The 14317-nt window shown below is 42.2% G+C and overlaps 1 protein-coding gene across 1 annotated transcript in view; it reads right to left on the bottom strand.

Moving 5' to 3' along the window:
- Positions 1-14317, bottom strand: part of RBPJL (recombination signal binding protein for immunoglobulin kappa J region like) — a 41370-nt gene that overhangs the window by 10594 nt on the left and 16459 nt on the right. Inside the window, exons 3-5 of the mRNA XM_081917024.1 lie at positions 7601-7726; positions 5203-5273; positions 3254-3363 (exon numbers count right to left, since the gene is read on the bottom strand). Coding sequence (XP_081773150.1) covers positions 3254-3363; positions 5203-5273; positions 7601-7726 — 307 coding nt within the window. The remainder of the gene's footprint in view (positions 1-3253; positions 3364-5202; positions 5274-7600; positions 7727-14317) is intronic.

Genomic DNA, 14317 nt, shown 5'->3' with positions numbered 1-14317 from the left:
ACACCAAGCCCAGTATTTCATTCGCCTCTTGGCTGAGGCCATGTTTAAGATGTCACAATGCTTGTTTATCCAATGGCAAAGGAGTGGTAATGGGAAATCACTTGGTGTTCCAATAACATCACACGTTTATTTTTAGGAATTGACCCCATATCCTTTTAATCTGGTGGCTATATTTTGGTGGCTGGGCTCCAAAATGGCTCTACAGCTCATATAGAATCAGAACTGGGAAGGATGGTAAATGCGAGCACTGTGTCAAAATTTCACAACATTCAGATTTCATATTGGGTTGTGGCACTGCTTTTTCTTCCTAGTGGTACTCAATGGTACGCAGTACCGCCACCTTTTTGGGGTGGTGGGGGACAAAGCAGGAGGGCTCTTGGACTCTGTCAGAGCATTCTGCCTCCTTCCCTAAGCTGGGCAAACACTTCCAGGGCTTGAGGGAAGGAGGTGTGAGCCTGTGTCCTGGCAGTCTGTAGGACCGTATAACCCTGTGGCATGCATCGTCTGTTCTGCAATGCCAATGGTGGATTCTCTCCTAATGCAAACAGCAGCTTCAGAGGAGGGATTTTTATCAAAACCACAGAAGGGGATTTGCAGTTTTAAAAAGAAACAAGCTTGCTCCTGTCAAACTGGCAAAAATGTATAGGACAAGTGGTAATAAGTGCTGGAAGTGTAAAGAGAAAGAAGGTACATTTTACCATATGTGGTGGAATTGTAAAATAATTAAAAGTTATTGGGAAATGATATATGATGAACTGAAGAAGATGTTTAAAATAACCTTTGTTAAAAAACCAGAAGCTTTTCTGTCGGGTGTAATAGCACAGGAACTACCAAAAGAGCGGAAGAAGTTGTTTTTGTATGCTACAACAGCGGCTCGGATTCTACTAGCCCAAAAATGGAAGGATGACAAGATACCAACGAAAGAAGATAGGCAAGTCAAGCTTATGGAATATGCAGAAATGGCAAAACTGATGGAAAGAACCAGAGATAATGATAATGAAGAATTTAAAAAAGACTGGGAACCTTTTATGTTGTATTTACAGAAATACTGTAAAGATATGGACTCACTAGCAGGGTTTGATTAAACACAAGTAAGAAAATAAGATCAAAGGTTAAGTAAGGATAACATGGAATGAAATTGACTATAAGATGTAATCATGAAGGAAAATTTGATATAAAACTGATAAAAAAATAAGAGTATTAAGGTATAAGATTATAAAAATAAGGTAATAATTAAGCAGAAGTAGTAAATATTTAAAGAACCAGAAGGGGAAGTGGAGGGAACTCATGGGGGTGGGGGTGGTTCTTTCTCTTTTATATGACAAGTGTTATATTGTGTTGTTTGATTGAATATAAAACTGTAAAAATCCAATAAAATATTTTTTAAAACCCCCAAAATACCAACAAAGTTTGCTTGTTCAATGAGACTGCCAACAACCTGGCAGCATTAGGGAGGGGAAAAGAACAGTGGCGTAGTGTGGGTTGTCAGCACCCGGGGCAAGGCAAGTAATTTGCGCCCCCCAACCCATGGATTTGTGCCCCCTAACCCATGGATTTGCGCCCCCTAACCCGTGGATTTGTGCCCCCTATCCCGTGGGTTTGCGCCCCCTAACCCTAACCCCCAGATGTTGCGCCCGGTGCGGCCGGCCCCCCCTGCACCCCCCACGCTACGCCACTGAAAAAGAAGGTATTCAGGGGTATTATATTAGAGACCAGTGACTTTTGATGTCCCCTCTCCTTTCCATCCCAGCTCGTCATTATAACTTACAACTAAAAACTTGAGCTGGAGTTTGCCTATTTCCTCCTCCCTTCCTGTTCATTTTCCTTTTCTGCTTTGCCTCTTAAAATTGTAAGCATCAGGGCAGGGAGTTGGGTGGTGTTTTTTTTAAAAAAATAATCTGATCTGGGAGCCTTATCTGGCCAAGGAGTAGAATTTATAAAACACAAACAAACAACAAATAAATGGATTCTAACTGCTATTGCATGGTAGATGGAAAGACCCAACTTCCAACTCACTGGCAGTCCCAGTGAGGATCACATTGGCTGGGTTGTATGATGTGTGGTATACCTTATCTGATTCTGATCCCTGCTAATCTATACCTTTCATGCACATAGGCCATCATGATGACATAGTGCCAAGTGACACAAGTTATGGACCTTGCCTTTCTCCCTGTACACAGTGGAACCCTGTGAATGGCTGTACACATAACACCACCTGCTGGATTTGGATGACTGTACCTGAGTCCTTGGCTCAAACAATCCCCTTTGAGCTCTGTTTTCTTGCAAAATGTCACTGTTTATGAGGCTTCGACTTGTTTGAACTCTCACTACAACTCGAGCCATGCTCCACATCTTTTTCCTCGGCATGTCTCAAGGCTGCATTTGGATTGTTTTGCCACAGATCAGTTGATAAGGAACAATTTCTAATATGTACCGGTAATTGCTCTTGCGAGATGTAAAAGATTTCACTCTAAACTATAGTATTTAAAATACTGTAAAAGCAAACAGAGAAAAAGAATGGCATGTATGGGGCAGGGCAAATAGGGCACAATCTAATGCAGACCTACTCAGAAGAAAGCTCAGAGTTCATTGGGACTTATTCTCAGGTAACTGTATAGGATGGCAGGCTTAAAGCCAAATAGATTTAAGCAAGTGTTTCTTGTGGGCTAAATTCAGTATAAACTGAATTGAAAACATTGAAAACAATGAATTTGACTGGGCCATGCTTCAAATCACTGAAAAAATCTGGAAATAGCACCCACCTCTGCAAAAAAAGCAGCAGCAGTTTTAAAAAAGAATGAGCATAAATATGTTCAATGCAAGGTACAAATTGTTATGTTTTGAGATCCATCATCATCACTATTATTTTTTTAAGCGTGAGCTGAGTTTATTAACAACACATATCATAGCTGCCCTGAATAGATCCACCTTAGGAACATAGGGAGCTGCCTTATACGGAGTCAGACCTTTGATCTGTCTAGTCCAGATGGTCCATCTAGCTCAGATGTAGCTGAGATTTGTTCTAGCTCAGATGTGGTCCATCTAGTTCAGATCTAGCTGAGATGAGATGTAGAGCAGATGTAGATCCGATGTGGTCCATCTAGCTCAGGTGTGTTTACAGTGACCTCAAGGGGCTCTCCAGCGTTTCAGACAAGGCTCTCTCCCAGCCCTACCTAGAGATGTTGGAGATTGACCTGAGGCCTTCTGTGTGCAATGCAGATGTTCTACCACTGAGCCTTAATTTGCTGCTTACCTTGGAATCTAGCTGCTCCTCAAAGTTTAGCTTCTGGGTCTCCACGTGGCTGCTGCTTGTGCCATCGAGTCCTATATAGCCACATACTTTGGAACTGAAGTCTGTTGGATCTTTGGCAGGAAAAGGAAAGGAAGTGAAGCAGAGATCTTATGATGACCTCTAGGAAGCAGCAACATACGCAGAGTGCCTCACTAGCTACACCTGATATGCAAAACCAACGCTGTCCACATGCTAGTTGATATTCTCAAAGAATTCTTTGTGCTCAGTTTTTATCTCCATCTAAAAAGAGGGTGTTGAAAAGAGATCATAGGAGCTCCTATGTTCCAGCATAGCAGGGCTTGTTCACACTGGAGTTTATTGTGTGTTTGCAGCTGTTTGTGTTCCCATTTAATTTGCACAGTGTTCAAGAAGTTAACCTCAAACAGCACCAATCTCATTGCTTTCCCCCTTGTAAATTCGGGTTCGCCTGATATGGGAAAAATATGACAAATTGGGGAAAATGGGGTTCCAAACTGCCCACGTGGGGTCGCAGATGCCCCCCCCCAGTGCTTTTGAGTGGGTGCCTCAATTGTCACTTTCTGCTCCTCCTCATTCTATGCTTTCATTTCTCTTCTGCACTAGCCTATTTCCAGTATGCTCCTGGGCATAGATATATATATATTTCTTTTGATCCCTCTGGTTTGCACAAACCCAGAAAACTGCACAAGCACATTTACAATTGCTTGACTGGGTGCCTTTGCACACTTCTTGCCTGGGGATTTTTCTTAAAATTACCCCCCTCCAAGATGCACGTACAGCTATTTGTATGCATGCCCTGTTCACGCTTAACTGATATAACCAAATCAAGAATTAGAAAGCATTATAATTCTATTATTCGGACGCAAAAGAGAAAGCCTACAGGCAAGAACAGGGAAGATTGAAGTTGCTTCACATATACAAATCCAAATAAATGCAGGTGTGGACTGCTCTGGTCTAATTTGAAGGAAGGGAAAGTGGATTAACAGGTAAATAATGCTCAAATGCAGACCCAGATCTCCCCTTTCAAAGCAATGCCAGTTTTTGTGTTATCACCTTCCTCTGCCCCTTGATGTGTCAGCAAATCCTGAGGCTGTAAAACTCTCCCTGTGGTCTGGACACATTTCCTGTAGCTGGCAGCCCAACCTGCAGCCCAACTGCTCCATATTTTGTGGTGTTTTTACAGGCTGATAGTCGGGTGGTGGTGGGCTTCTCTGTAGCCACTGCAGTCAATAATCTGTCAAGTCTACTAGGAAGCAGAGGCCAAGGTAAACTTTGACCTAAGTAGACACATGTCCTGTTGATTCCCCTTGGTGTCCTATGGCAAAGACTGATCAAAAGGAGCAGGGACAACCTTAGGCTAAGAAAGGAGGTATCAACAGGGACTCTGCATGGCTCCAGATGAAAAACATAGTTGCATGGCGTGAGAGCATAGTGGTGGCTCAGTTGAGAATGGGTGGCATTGAGCATATAGCGCTTTTCAACATTCAAAGCGCCCCATGTGCATTATCTAGCTGCAATCTTTGCAAGAGCCCTGTGACTTGAGCAAATATTATTACACACACCCTATTGCAGATGGAAGCAACTGGGGCTGAGCTTGCCTAAGACACGTAGTGAGTTCAGGGCAGAGGTGAGAGCCAAACTGGGCACCTACTGATTCTAAAGTAGGCACTTATTCATTCATTGGCAAAAAGAAAAAAGAGAGGAGCTACATCAACAAAAAAGAGAACAACAATTTGCCAATGATGGTGACTTTTATGTATACAGTAGATGCAAACTTAGAAATAATTACTATCATTTAAATAGAAATACAGTGATATTTGGGGTTGGGCAGCCCAACTGCCCATCAAGGGACTCTGTCCCCCAAGTCCATTATTGCTCAGAGAAGAATTAATGGCAACAGCGGAGAAGACTTCAGATGACATATGCCATACCTTTCATGTCTTCCTTCTTCAACTTCCAGCCTGGTCCAGTCAGGTAAACGCAAGGCGGGGGGCAGAAAAACCTGAGAAGAAAAGAAAAAGTAAATGATTAAGCTAAGAACACTTCACTGACAAGAGTTGTGGTTTCCCCCTGCCCCCTGGAGAATGGTGATACAAAATACATCACCACTATTTTATAAAAAGATACAATGAAGGCTTGTACAAGGCAAAACGCAGAAAAAAATGGCGAGTGTGGAAATATATATATATTTTTAAGCAACAAAATGGGGCAGGGGTGGGATAAGAACAAAAAAAAAAAAGCAAAGAAAGAGGGTCATATATTAATTCCTTCCCTAAGTACATCCACAAGGTTAGAAAATATGAAGGGGCTGTTTAAACAGGTAAACAGGTAAAATCGTTAGTAGGATTGGAATATCACTTGCAGTTTAAGGGTGAATTCTGGACACAATGGAGATGTAAAAGATTTGGATCATCATAAAAGATGCAGGAGGAAATTATTAATAATAGGACCCACAAAGGGGAGGAAGGAAGTCCAGGAGATTCCTTGGAATCTTGTTTTTATGATTTATGTTTGATATAGCTCTAAAGCGTTAATTTGAAAGACCAAATCAATAAACTAAATAAAATAAAATATGAAGGGGCACCTATAAATAAAACTTTTCAGAAATCTTTTTTTCTTATTACTTTATATAAGATTTAATACCAAGATAGCATTACTATGTATATTGTACAAGGATTTGTGTACAATACACACGCAGAATTCCTATTATAACCTTCTGGATAACTAAATGATCACCACTATTAAAGAGCGATGGCACGGGAAAGTGACTAAGCTGTCATGGTTCAATCTGGGACACACATGTTTCGATTCCTGATGAGCCATAACATTCACAGGATAACCTTGGACAGGTCATTAATTTGTATATGGAATTGTTTTTAATTGTTTCCAACATACAGAATTGTTCTCATTGTTCATGTTTTTACCAAATTACTTTCCATAGTGCTGAACAGGCACAGGGGTCTCTTGTTCTGATCTGGGCTCCAGACATGGAGCAGCCACATCTATCAGAGGCACAGCAAGCTCAACATGGCCCCCTACTGTGGAAGATGGTGGTGATTATATAGAGGGGAAAGCTCTCGTTTCTTCACTTCTACTTGAGCAGAGAGAGGACTTGTCCCTGTGACTGTCTCAGCTTGGAATGTGGAAGTTTCACAGGCTGGGAACAGAGTTTACATTCACAGCGAGATCCTTAGACCAACACAAATAAATTGAGGTCCAAAGGTTTGGAAACGTGTTTTCCTGTGTTTTATTTGGGTTTCCGCTGTCTTTAAACTCACGTGAATGGCTAGGATTCATGCTGCATTGGTAGTGCGTAAAAATGTTGGTAATAAAACACACCAGAATGGGTGGTTTTATACTCCGATGCCATAATAGTATTTTTTGAGGATGTTCATTACAGGACGGGGTCCCATCTGACTCATTTAGACTTTAGCCTAACAAGTTTAGGGCCAGTTCTTTTGAAGGATAGCTGTGTTTCAGTTCATGTATTGTTACTGGAGGTGCAAATCAGGGAGCTTTGCATTAAAATTCAAAACAAAGTAATAATAGCAATAATAGCAATAATTTATAATAACGATGGTTTATTTCTTGTACTCCACCTATCTGACTGGGTTACCCCAGCCACTCTGGGTGGTATCCAACAAAATATAAAGGAACAAAACAAAACATCAAACATTAAAAGGTTCCTGAAACAGGGCTGCCTTCAGATGTGTATGAAAGGTCATATAAAGCAATAATTTATCCTCCATTGCTAGTGGAAACAATTCAGGTTCCAACAACACAGTGTAATCAGTGTTAAGCAAGAACGAGAATGGGGGAATCTACTGCAAAAGTTATATGTTGGCAACACGAGTCAATTCTGGCTCTATGCATTTCCTGGAAATGGTGATTCCACCAAAGAATCCTGTGAACTATAGTTTGTTATAGGTGATGGGAACTGTAGCTCCATGAGGAGGTAAACTACCACTTTCCTTATATCAATGGTGGCCAGACTTGGCCCTCCAGCTATTTTTGGACTACAACTCCCATCATCCCTGGCTAACAGGACTGGTAGTCAGGGATGATGGGAACTGTAGTCCCAAAACATCTGGAGGGCCAAGTTTGGCCACCGCTGCCTTATATGTTATAGTGTGGATGTGACCTAAGAAAGGGAATCAGATACCTTAGAAGCAGAGCTGGGTGTGCTTGAAAAACTACTGGAACACCATGAGACCCACAATTCATTTCATGTAGAGAACATACGCACACATGGCACCTGTTTAGTCTCTCTACTGTGGAGAGCCCCATTAAAATTCTGATTTTAACAGGAAGTTCAAGCTGATTTCCTACCTCTTTTCACTGCCATACGATTTCTGAGCAACTTTTGCATGGACTATCAGCACAGTCCGGTCAGATGGGAGCTGAAGGTACCGGCGCACTCCATTTCGGAGAGGGTCAGCTCGCTCTGGATTGGATCTACATTGGAGGCAGCAGAGTAGAACCACAGGGAGCTCAGGTGTATCATTTGAAAGGCCAGAACACATGATCAGCAGCCTCATGTATCACATTGATTACTGGATTCCTCCACCTGCCTGTGATATTGTGCCATTCAGCAACATACCTGTCTCTCTTTCTCTAGGTATACTTCCATAGTGTGAAATAACAAGGTGGTATACCACAATAATTTCTTATAGTGTCTAACGGCCCAGGAGAAATTATTTCTTTGATTCAGCCCTTAAATTCCAGATGTGGTTATATAAACCTCCTATTGCATGTTGAATAACATATCTTGGCAAAAATAGAAGAATAATAGCTGAATTGTACTCTATTAAATGAGAATCCCTTTAAGATGGCTCATCTACCAAGGATGTGCTTTGGTTAAGGAAACATAAATCCAACAGGAAAGAACACTGTTCTTTGCAACATCCAACAATGTTATTAAGCCACCCAAAGGCTTCGGCCAACTGGCTTGTTATCTCCTCTTATTGTTTTGCTCAGTCCCTTGTCTCCTCTGCCCTTTTCCCAGGTTCCAGGTTCCTTGTCTGTTTTCTTCTCCCTTTCTCAGCCATCTTTTCCTCTGGGATTCCTTCTCCTTAACTGTCCTATCTCCTGTGACCTACTTCCAGTCCTCTAACTTCCTCATAAACCACTTCTGTCCTTTGGGCCAGTGTGAGGTTTTATCCCAAGCAAAGCTGACAATGATGCTTGCTCTCACATAAGCTGGACTGACAACATGCTGACAATTCTCTACTCCTTGAAGCTGAAAGCTTTCGAATCCTGGACAATCCATACCAGGAGACTTACTGCAAAAGAACAAGATACCTTCCAAGAAAATGCCACTTCTGCAAAACTGTTGCCTTTGCCCAGGTATGGCATTTTAAAACTGACAACCGTTGTGTGGTGTGTTGGGTATATTTGAGGGTAGCAGGTTATGTAGAAACTCAACATTGATCACATTTCTGCTGATATATATAGGAACTGGGACGCCTGGTGGTGGAAAAACACTTCATGTTGCAGATCGCTCTGGTACAGAGCTATAAGCACGGAAGTTTCTTTTGCCTGTCTATTTTATGCATGTGTGTTCATTGATGGAAGGAGGGAAAAGAAAGCCTGTAAAAAGACTGCAATCCTGTATATGCTTACCTGGGATAAATCCTTGCTGGATACAATGGGACTTGGTTCCAAGTGCTCATAAGCATGCACTTTGATCTGATAGGGCTTAGGATCCTAAACGGCCAGCAGCTGGGTAATTATGCAAGGACACAGAAATTGACTGAACTCTTTTTGGTATGTTTTGCAAATTACCCAGCATCTCAGCTCCTGTAATGACAGCTTTGATCCTAGCTCTATCTCTTTGCTGCATTCCTAGAACTCTGTGGCACCTGAATAGAATTCAGAAACAGCCCGTGCTTTATGAAAACAAAGCATCTTAGAGTTGAGCGAATGAGAAGAGAAGACTCCCTGGAAAAGACCCTGATGTTGGGAAAGATGGAGGGCACAAGGAGAAGGGGATGACAGAGGACGAGATGGTTGGACAGTGTTCTCGAAGCTACCAGCATGAGTTTGACCAAACTGCGGGAGGCAGTGGAAGACAGGAGTGCCTGGGGTGCTCCGGTCCATGGGGTCACGAAGAGTCGGACACGACTAAACAACAACAACAATTGGGGAATAGGTTTTGGTGTACAAGAGTGGCATAATGTGTTATTCTAAGATGACAGGTGTAGGTACACACACACACACACACACAGAGAGAGAGAGAGAGAGAGAGAGAGAGAGAGAGAGAGAGAGAGAGAGCTCTGTGTGTGTGTACATTGTAAACAGGAGGTTAGAGGGAAATGAAATGTAAAAGCTACAAACTGACAATTACATCAAAGCTTAAATCAGGGATGGTGAAACTAGCCCTTCAGATGTTGTTAAACTCCAGTTCCCATCAGCTCCCATCAGGAATGGTGGGAACTGTAGTCCACCTACATCTGGAGGGCCTCAAGTTCCTTATCCCTGGCTTAAAGGTCTGTAAAATAATCACAGCAAAAGCAGTGTTGCTTATATAAGACAGGGATAGGGAAGGCTGTATTAGTGGAAGAGCCATAGCTCATTGGTAGAGCATCTGCTTTGCATGCAGAAGGTCCCAGGTTCAATCCCCAGCATCTCCAGGTAGGGCTGGGAAAAATTCATGCTTGAAAGCTTTGAGAGCCACTGCCAGCCTATGCAAGCAATACAAGGCTAGATGGACCATGGGTCTGACTCAGTAGAAGGAAGCTTCCTATATTCCTTGTGCTTCTGTCACACCACCTTTGCCTCACTGTAAAACTCTTGTCTCTTTCTGCTTTGTTTCACCTTGTGAAATGCAGTTTGGAAGCCCAGTCACTTGGCATGCTCAACCCAGTGGACCACATCTACCCTGTTCTTACACCACAACGGTCTATTGTTCTTAAAATTTTTGTTGGCCGAATTATTTCCATGTTCCATCTTCAGATTTCAAATCTACTGGAGACCACCCAACGTCCATCATCTGGTTTAAATTTACATTCGTCAAAGTCCATGGGCAATGGCTTTCTGGCACATGGTATATGTTTAGGATTACAGGGAATTATTCGTTCCTTCTGACATTGATTATAGTGAATCCATACAAGGCTTTGAGTATTGTTTCATTTTATTACTTGGTCATGTCTGCACCAATGTGTTGCGCTGTTAGCTGGGATGGAGCTTTAATGTCTCTAAAGCACTTCTCTTCCAGTGCTTGAGCTCTCATCCAGGATTCAGATGGCTCTGCAAAGTAGTGCTGGGAAATATAATGTTATGAGTTTGGAGGAGTAGGCTGCATGTAGAGACCCTTCTAACCCCTGGATCCAGCAAGTGTTAAAATGTAAGTCAGGCTAGCTTCCTGATGAGGCGATTGTTTTTCAGCCATGAATATTCCATGATGTCACAGAATCTTGGCCAGTGGCTACATGGGGTTCAGAACCATTTGGCCCTTTTCATGGATCCATAATTCAAATGATGTTATGCAATATTTATCTAGACATCTATTGTTCAAGCTACATTATTAATTCATAATGTAACTTAATGTGGAACTGCCACTTTTGATCAAAATGCACAGCTCCACCATTTTTCTTCCCTATGGTCCCATGTGAATGGTATGCCAACTGATAATTAAGACACAAGTGGGGATTTCTGCAGCTGCAAGCCATTATCACTATCAGTATTAAAGGGTATTCACAAACGGCTAATTTTAATTATAGAACTGTAGAGATGGAAGATATCTCAAAAGGTTCTCTAGTCTAACCCTCTGCCATTGCAGGGAAGCTGCTGCTATAAGAACCCTGATAGCTGGCCATACAGTCTCTGCTTAAAAACATCTAACGAAAGAGAATCTGCCACTTCCCAAGGCAGTCCATGTTTACTTCAAATCCCTTATCTTGTAAGTTGAACCTATTGGTCCAGGGCCTGCCCCCTAGAGCACCAGAGAACAACTTTCTCCATCATCTACGTGCCAGTCCTTCAAATATTTGAAAGCGGCTATTGTATCACCTCTTTATCATCTCTTCTATCTTCGTTGCTCTCCTTTGAACCTCTTCGTTTGTCGATATCCTTCCTAAACTGCAGGGCCCAGAACTGTACATGATACCTCCAGGTGAGGCCTGGTCATATCAGAATCAGGTTGTACCAAGGCCAAGAGACAACTTCCTTACAGCAGATACTCTTCTTATCTCCTGGTAGTTTATTTGACATCTGAAAGTATCATCCTTGCCAGTTTCTACTCACTTGGCTAAGCTCTGGGTCCCCCCCTCCCCGGTCCAGCTCTGTACCAAACAGAAAGAATGTTTCCAAACACATACCAACAGTGGAATAAAGGAGAAAAACAAAACCCCTCCCTGGCTATTGATGACTGCGGATAAAAAGCCTCAGAACGTGTGAATAATTTTTCAATTATGTAAAGTCAGAATTTGATGGACATGTTTCATGATTGATATTTCTACCTGAACACAGCTGTCCTTACCACCCTCTTCTGGACAGGCAGCAACATGAAGCGCTCAAGACAAATTAAATGGAGGCATGATTGCTGTCCTGCCAAGGAAATTCCATGCAATTAAACACATCACTAACATAAAAAGCAATGAAATGCTATTAATGTCCAGTTCATGTGCTGGCCAGTCAAGCACTCTCAGGACAGTACAAGTCTAATCTGTGCCAAGATTCTTGTTTACATTTGTAGGAGTCACATGTACCTCAGCAGGTCTGATTTCCTTCACACGTCTACACTCGATTACTCCTGTTTACCCCAATTTAAGTGATGAAGCTTAAAGCCACCCAGAGCCAAATGTGGGTCATACATTCTTTGCACAGAAGGTGTACTAGAAGGTCCTAAATCTTTAAAAGGCCAATACAGATTGGATAGCTTAATGCCTGATCACATCATATGCAGGCACCCCCAATCTTTATTAGGAGCTGCAATGTTGACAACACTCATTGACTCTTTGGGAGCCAGTGTGGTGTAGTGGTTAAGAGCGGTAGGCTCGTAATCTGGTGAACCGGGTTCGTGTCTCCGCTCCTCCACATGCAGTTGCTGGGTGACCTTGGGCCAGTCACACTTCTTTGAAGTCTCTCAGCCCCACTCACCTCACAGAGTGTTTGTTGTGGGGAAGGAAGGGAAAGGAGATTGTGAGCCGCTTTGAGACTCCTTCAGGTAGTGATAAAGTGGGATATCAAATCCAAACTCTTCTTCTTCTTCTTTCCAACATCAGCCAGGACCTGGGCAAATAACTGTTTAGCCTCTTGGCCTATTTTAACTGCTGAGCTGCTTTAATGGGGCTGTTTTACGGTAGATTTAATAATGGGTGTTTATATTTTAATGTTTAGATGGGATCATTTTATTGTGTATGGTGTAACTGTTCTTAAAACATTTTAAAAATTGGTTTCAGATAAATATGAAAACAAGAACCATTTGACACTTACTTATCCAGCAGCACATCTAATGCTGTTTGTTCTGTCCATTGACTTTAGACTTTAGGCTTACACATTCAACCTTCAAACACATTACTTAACGTCATCTATTCATGCAGAAGACTGTGCAGTTGGTTATAACAAGATCTTGATTCTGGTCAATAATATAGTTAAAGAGAGGGGTCCACGTTTCTTGAAAGGTATCTCTTTTTGCTTTGTCTTTAATTGCTCTCCTGTGTCTGGTGAGATGCTGAGACATTGTTGTATCCCAGATATTATTTTCCCATATATTCAGGAGTATTTCAGCGTGCAATATTAATTATTCTGTGTTTTAACAATGCTGTGTAAACCACTTAGAAACCATATTGGTATCAAGTGGAATATAAATCCACACATAACAACAACAATAAGGATATTAACAACAGAGACTATGGTGGTGTGAGGGTTGAATTTAGGGGCAGGCAGTCCAGGTGTTTGTCATGCTGTTATGTCTGTGTTGAGGGAACACAGATTTTTAAAAAATCTGTGGGGAAATGTAGAATGTCAGTGCCCTTTCAACAAACTTCCTGTGTCAGAGTGATGACGATGAGATCCATGTATGCCCATTTAAGATATTCTATGACAGGGATAGGTCCCATGTTCAAACTATCCATCAAATTTGCAAAAAGGGTGTGTGTAAGATGAAAGAAGTATCTGGTGATGGGAGCTAGGATAGGGATGCCTGCTTTAAGCCTTTCCCAACCTGGTGCCCTCTACTTCTGTCAGCACATCCCAATGGTGAACGATGATGGGAGCTAGAAATCTGGAGGACATGTGGTTGGGCAGAGCAGAAACCAGAGATAACCAACACCGCACCCTCTGGTTGTTATTAGATGCCAGCTCCCCTTCAGCCCCAGACAACCAAACTACTGCCCAATGGGAATGGGAGTTGTAGTCCACCTTATCTAGAGGGCTGCAGGTTGACTGCCCCAGGCAGAGAACATGTGTGAATACAGTGATACCTTGGGTTACATATGCTTCAGGTTCCATATGCTTCAGGTTACAACTCTGCTAATCCAGAAATATTACCTTGGGTTAAGAACTTTGCTTCAGGATGGGAATAGAAATCATGCTCTGGCGGTGTGGCGGCAGCAGGAGGCTCCGTTAGCTAAAGTGGTGCTTTAGGTTAAGAACAGTTTCAGGTTAAGAACGGACCTCCGGAACGAATTAAGTACTTAACCCGAGGTACCACTGTACATGCATTTCCCTTTACATGCCATACTTGTAAATGTGTTTCTGAGAGGGGTTACTGTTTTCTTTTCTTACTTTTCTTATGTATTTTGTGTTTTTATCTTGTGTTTATATGCTGGGCACCAATGAAGCGCACCATGCAGATTTGTAATAAACAATAATAATTATAAATTCCCATTCCTTTGAATGATCTTCAAATATCTAAAGGGCTGTCACTTGGAAGATGGAGCATGCTGGTTTTCCCCTGCTCTGGAGGGTAAGACTCAAACCACTGTCTTTAAGCTACAGGAAAGGAGATTTCAATTAAACACCAGGAAGAACTTTCTGACAGTTGAGAGCCTTTGGGCAGGGGAACTAACCAACTCCATGGGAAGGTGATGGACTCCTTCCTCG

Source organism: Podarcis melisellensis (assembly GCF_964234715.1).
Source record: "Podarcis melisellensis genome assembly, chromosome: 6".
Classification (NCBI taxonomy): Eukaryota; Metazoa; Chordata; class Lepidosauria; order Squamata; family Lacertidae; genus Podarcis; species Podarcis melisellensis.
The sequence above is the reverse complement of the archived record's forward strand: the minus strand, read 5'-3'. Positions and strand labels throughout refer to the sequence as shown.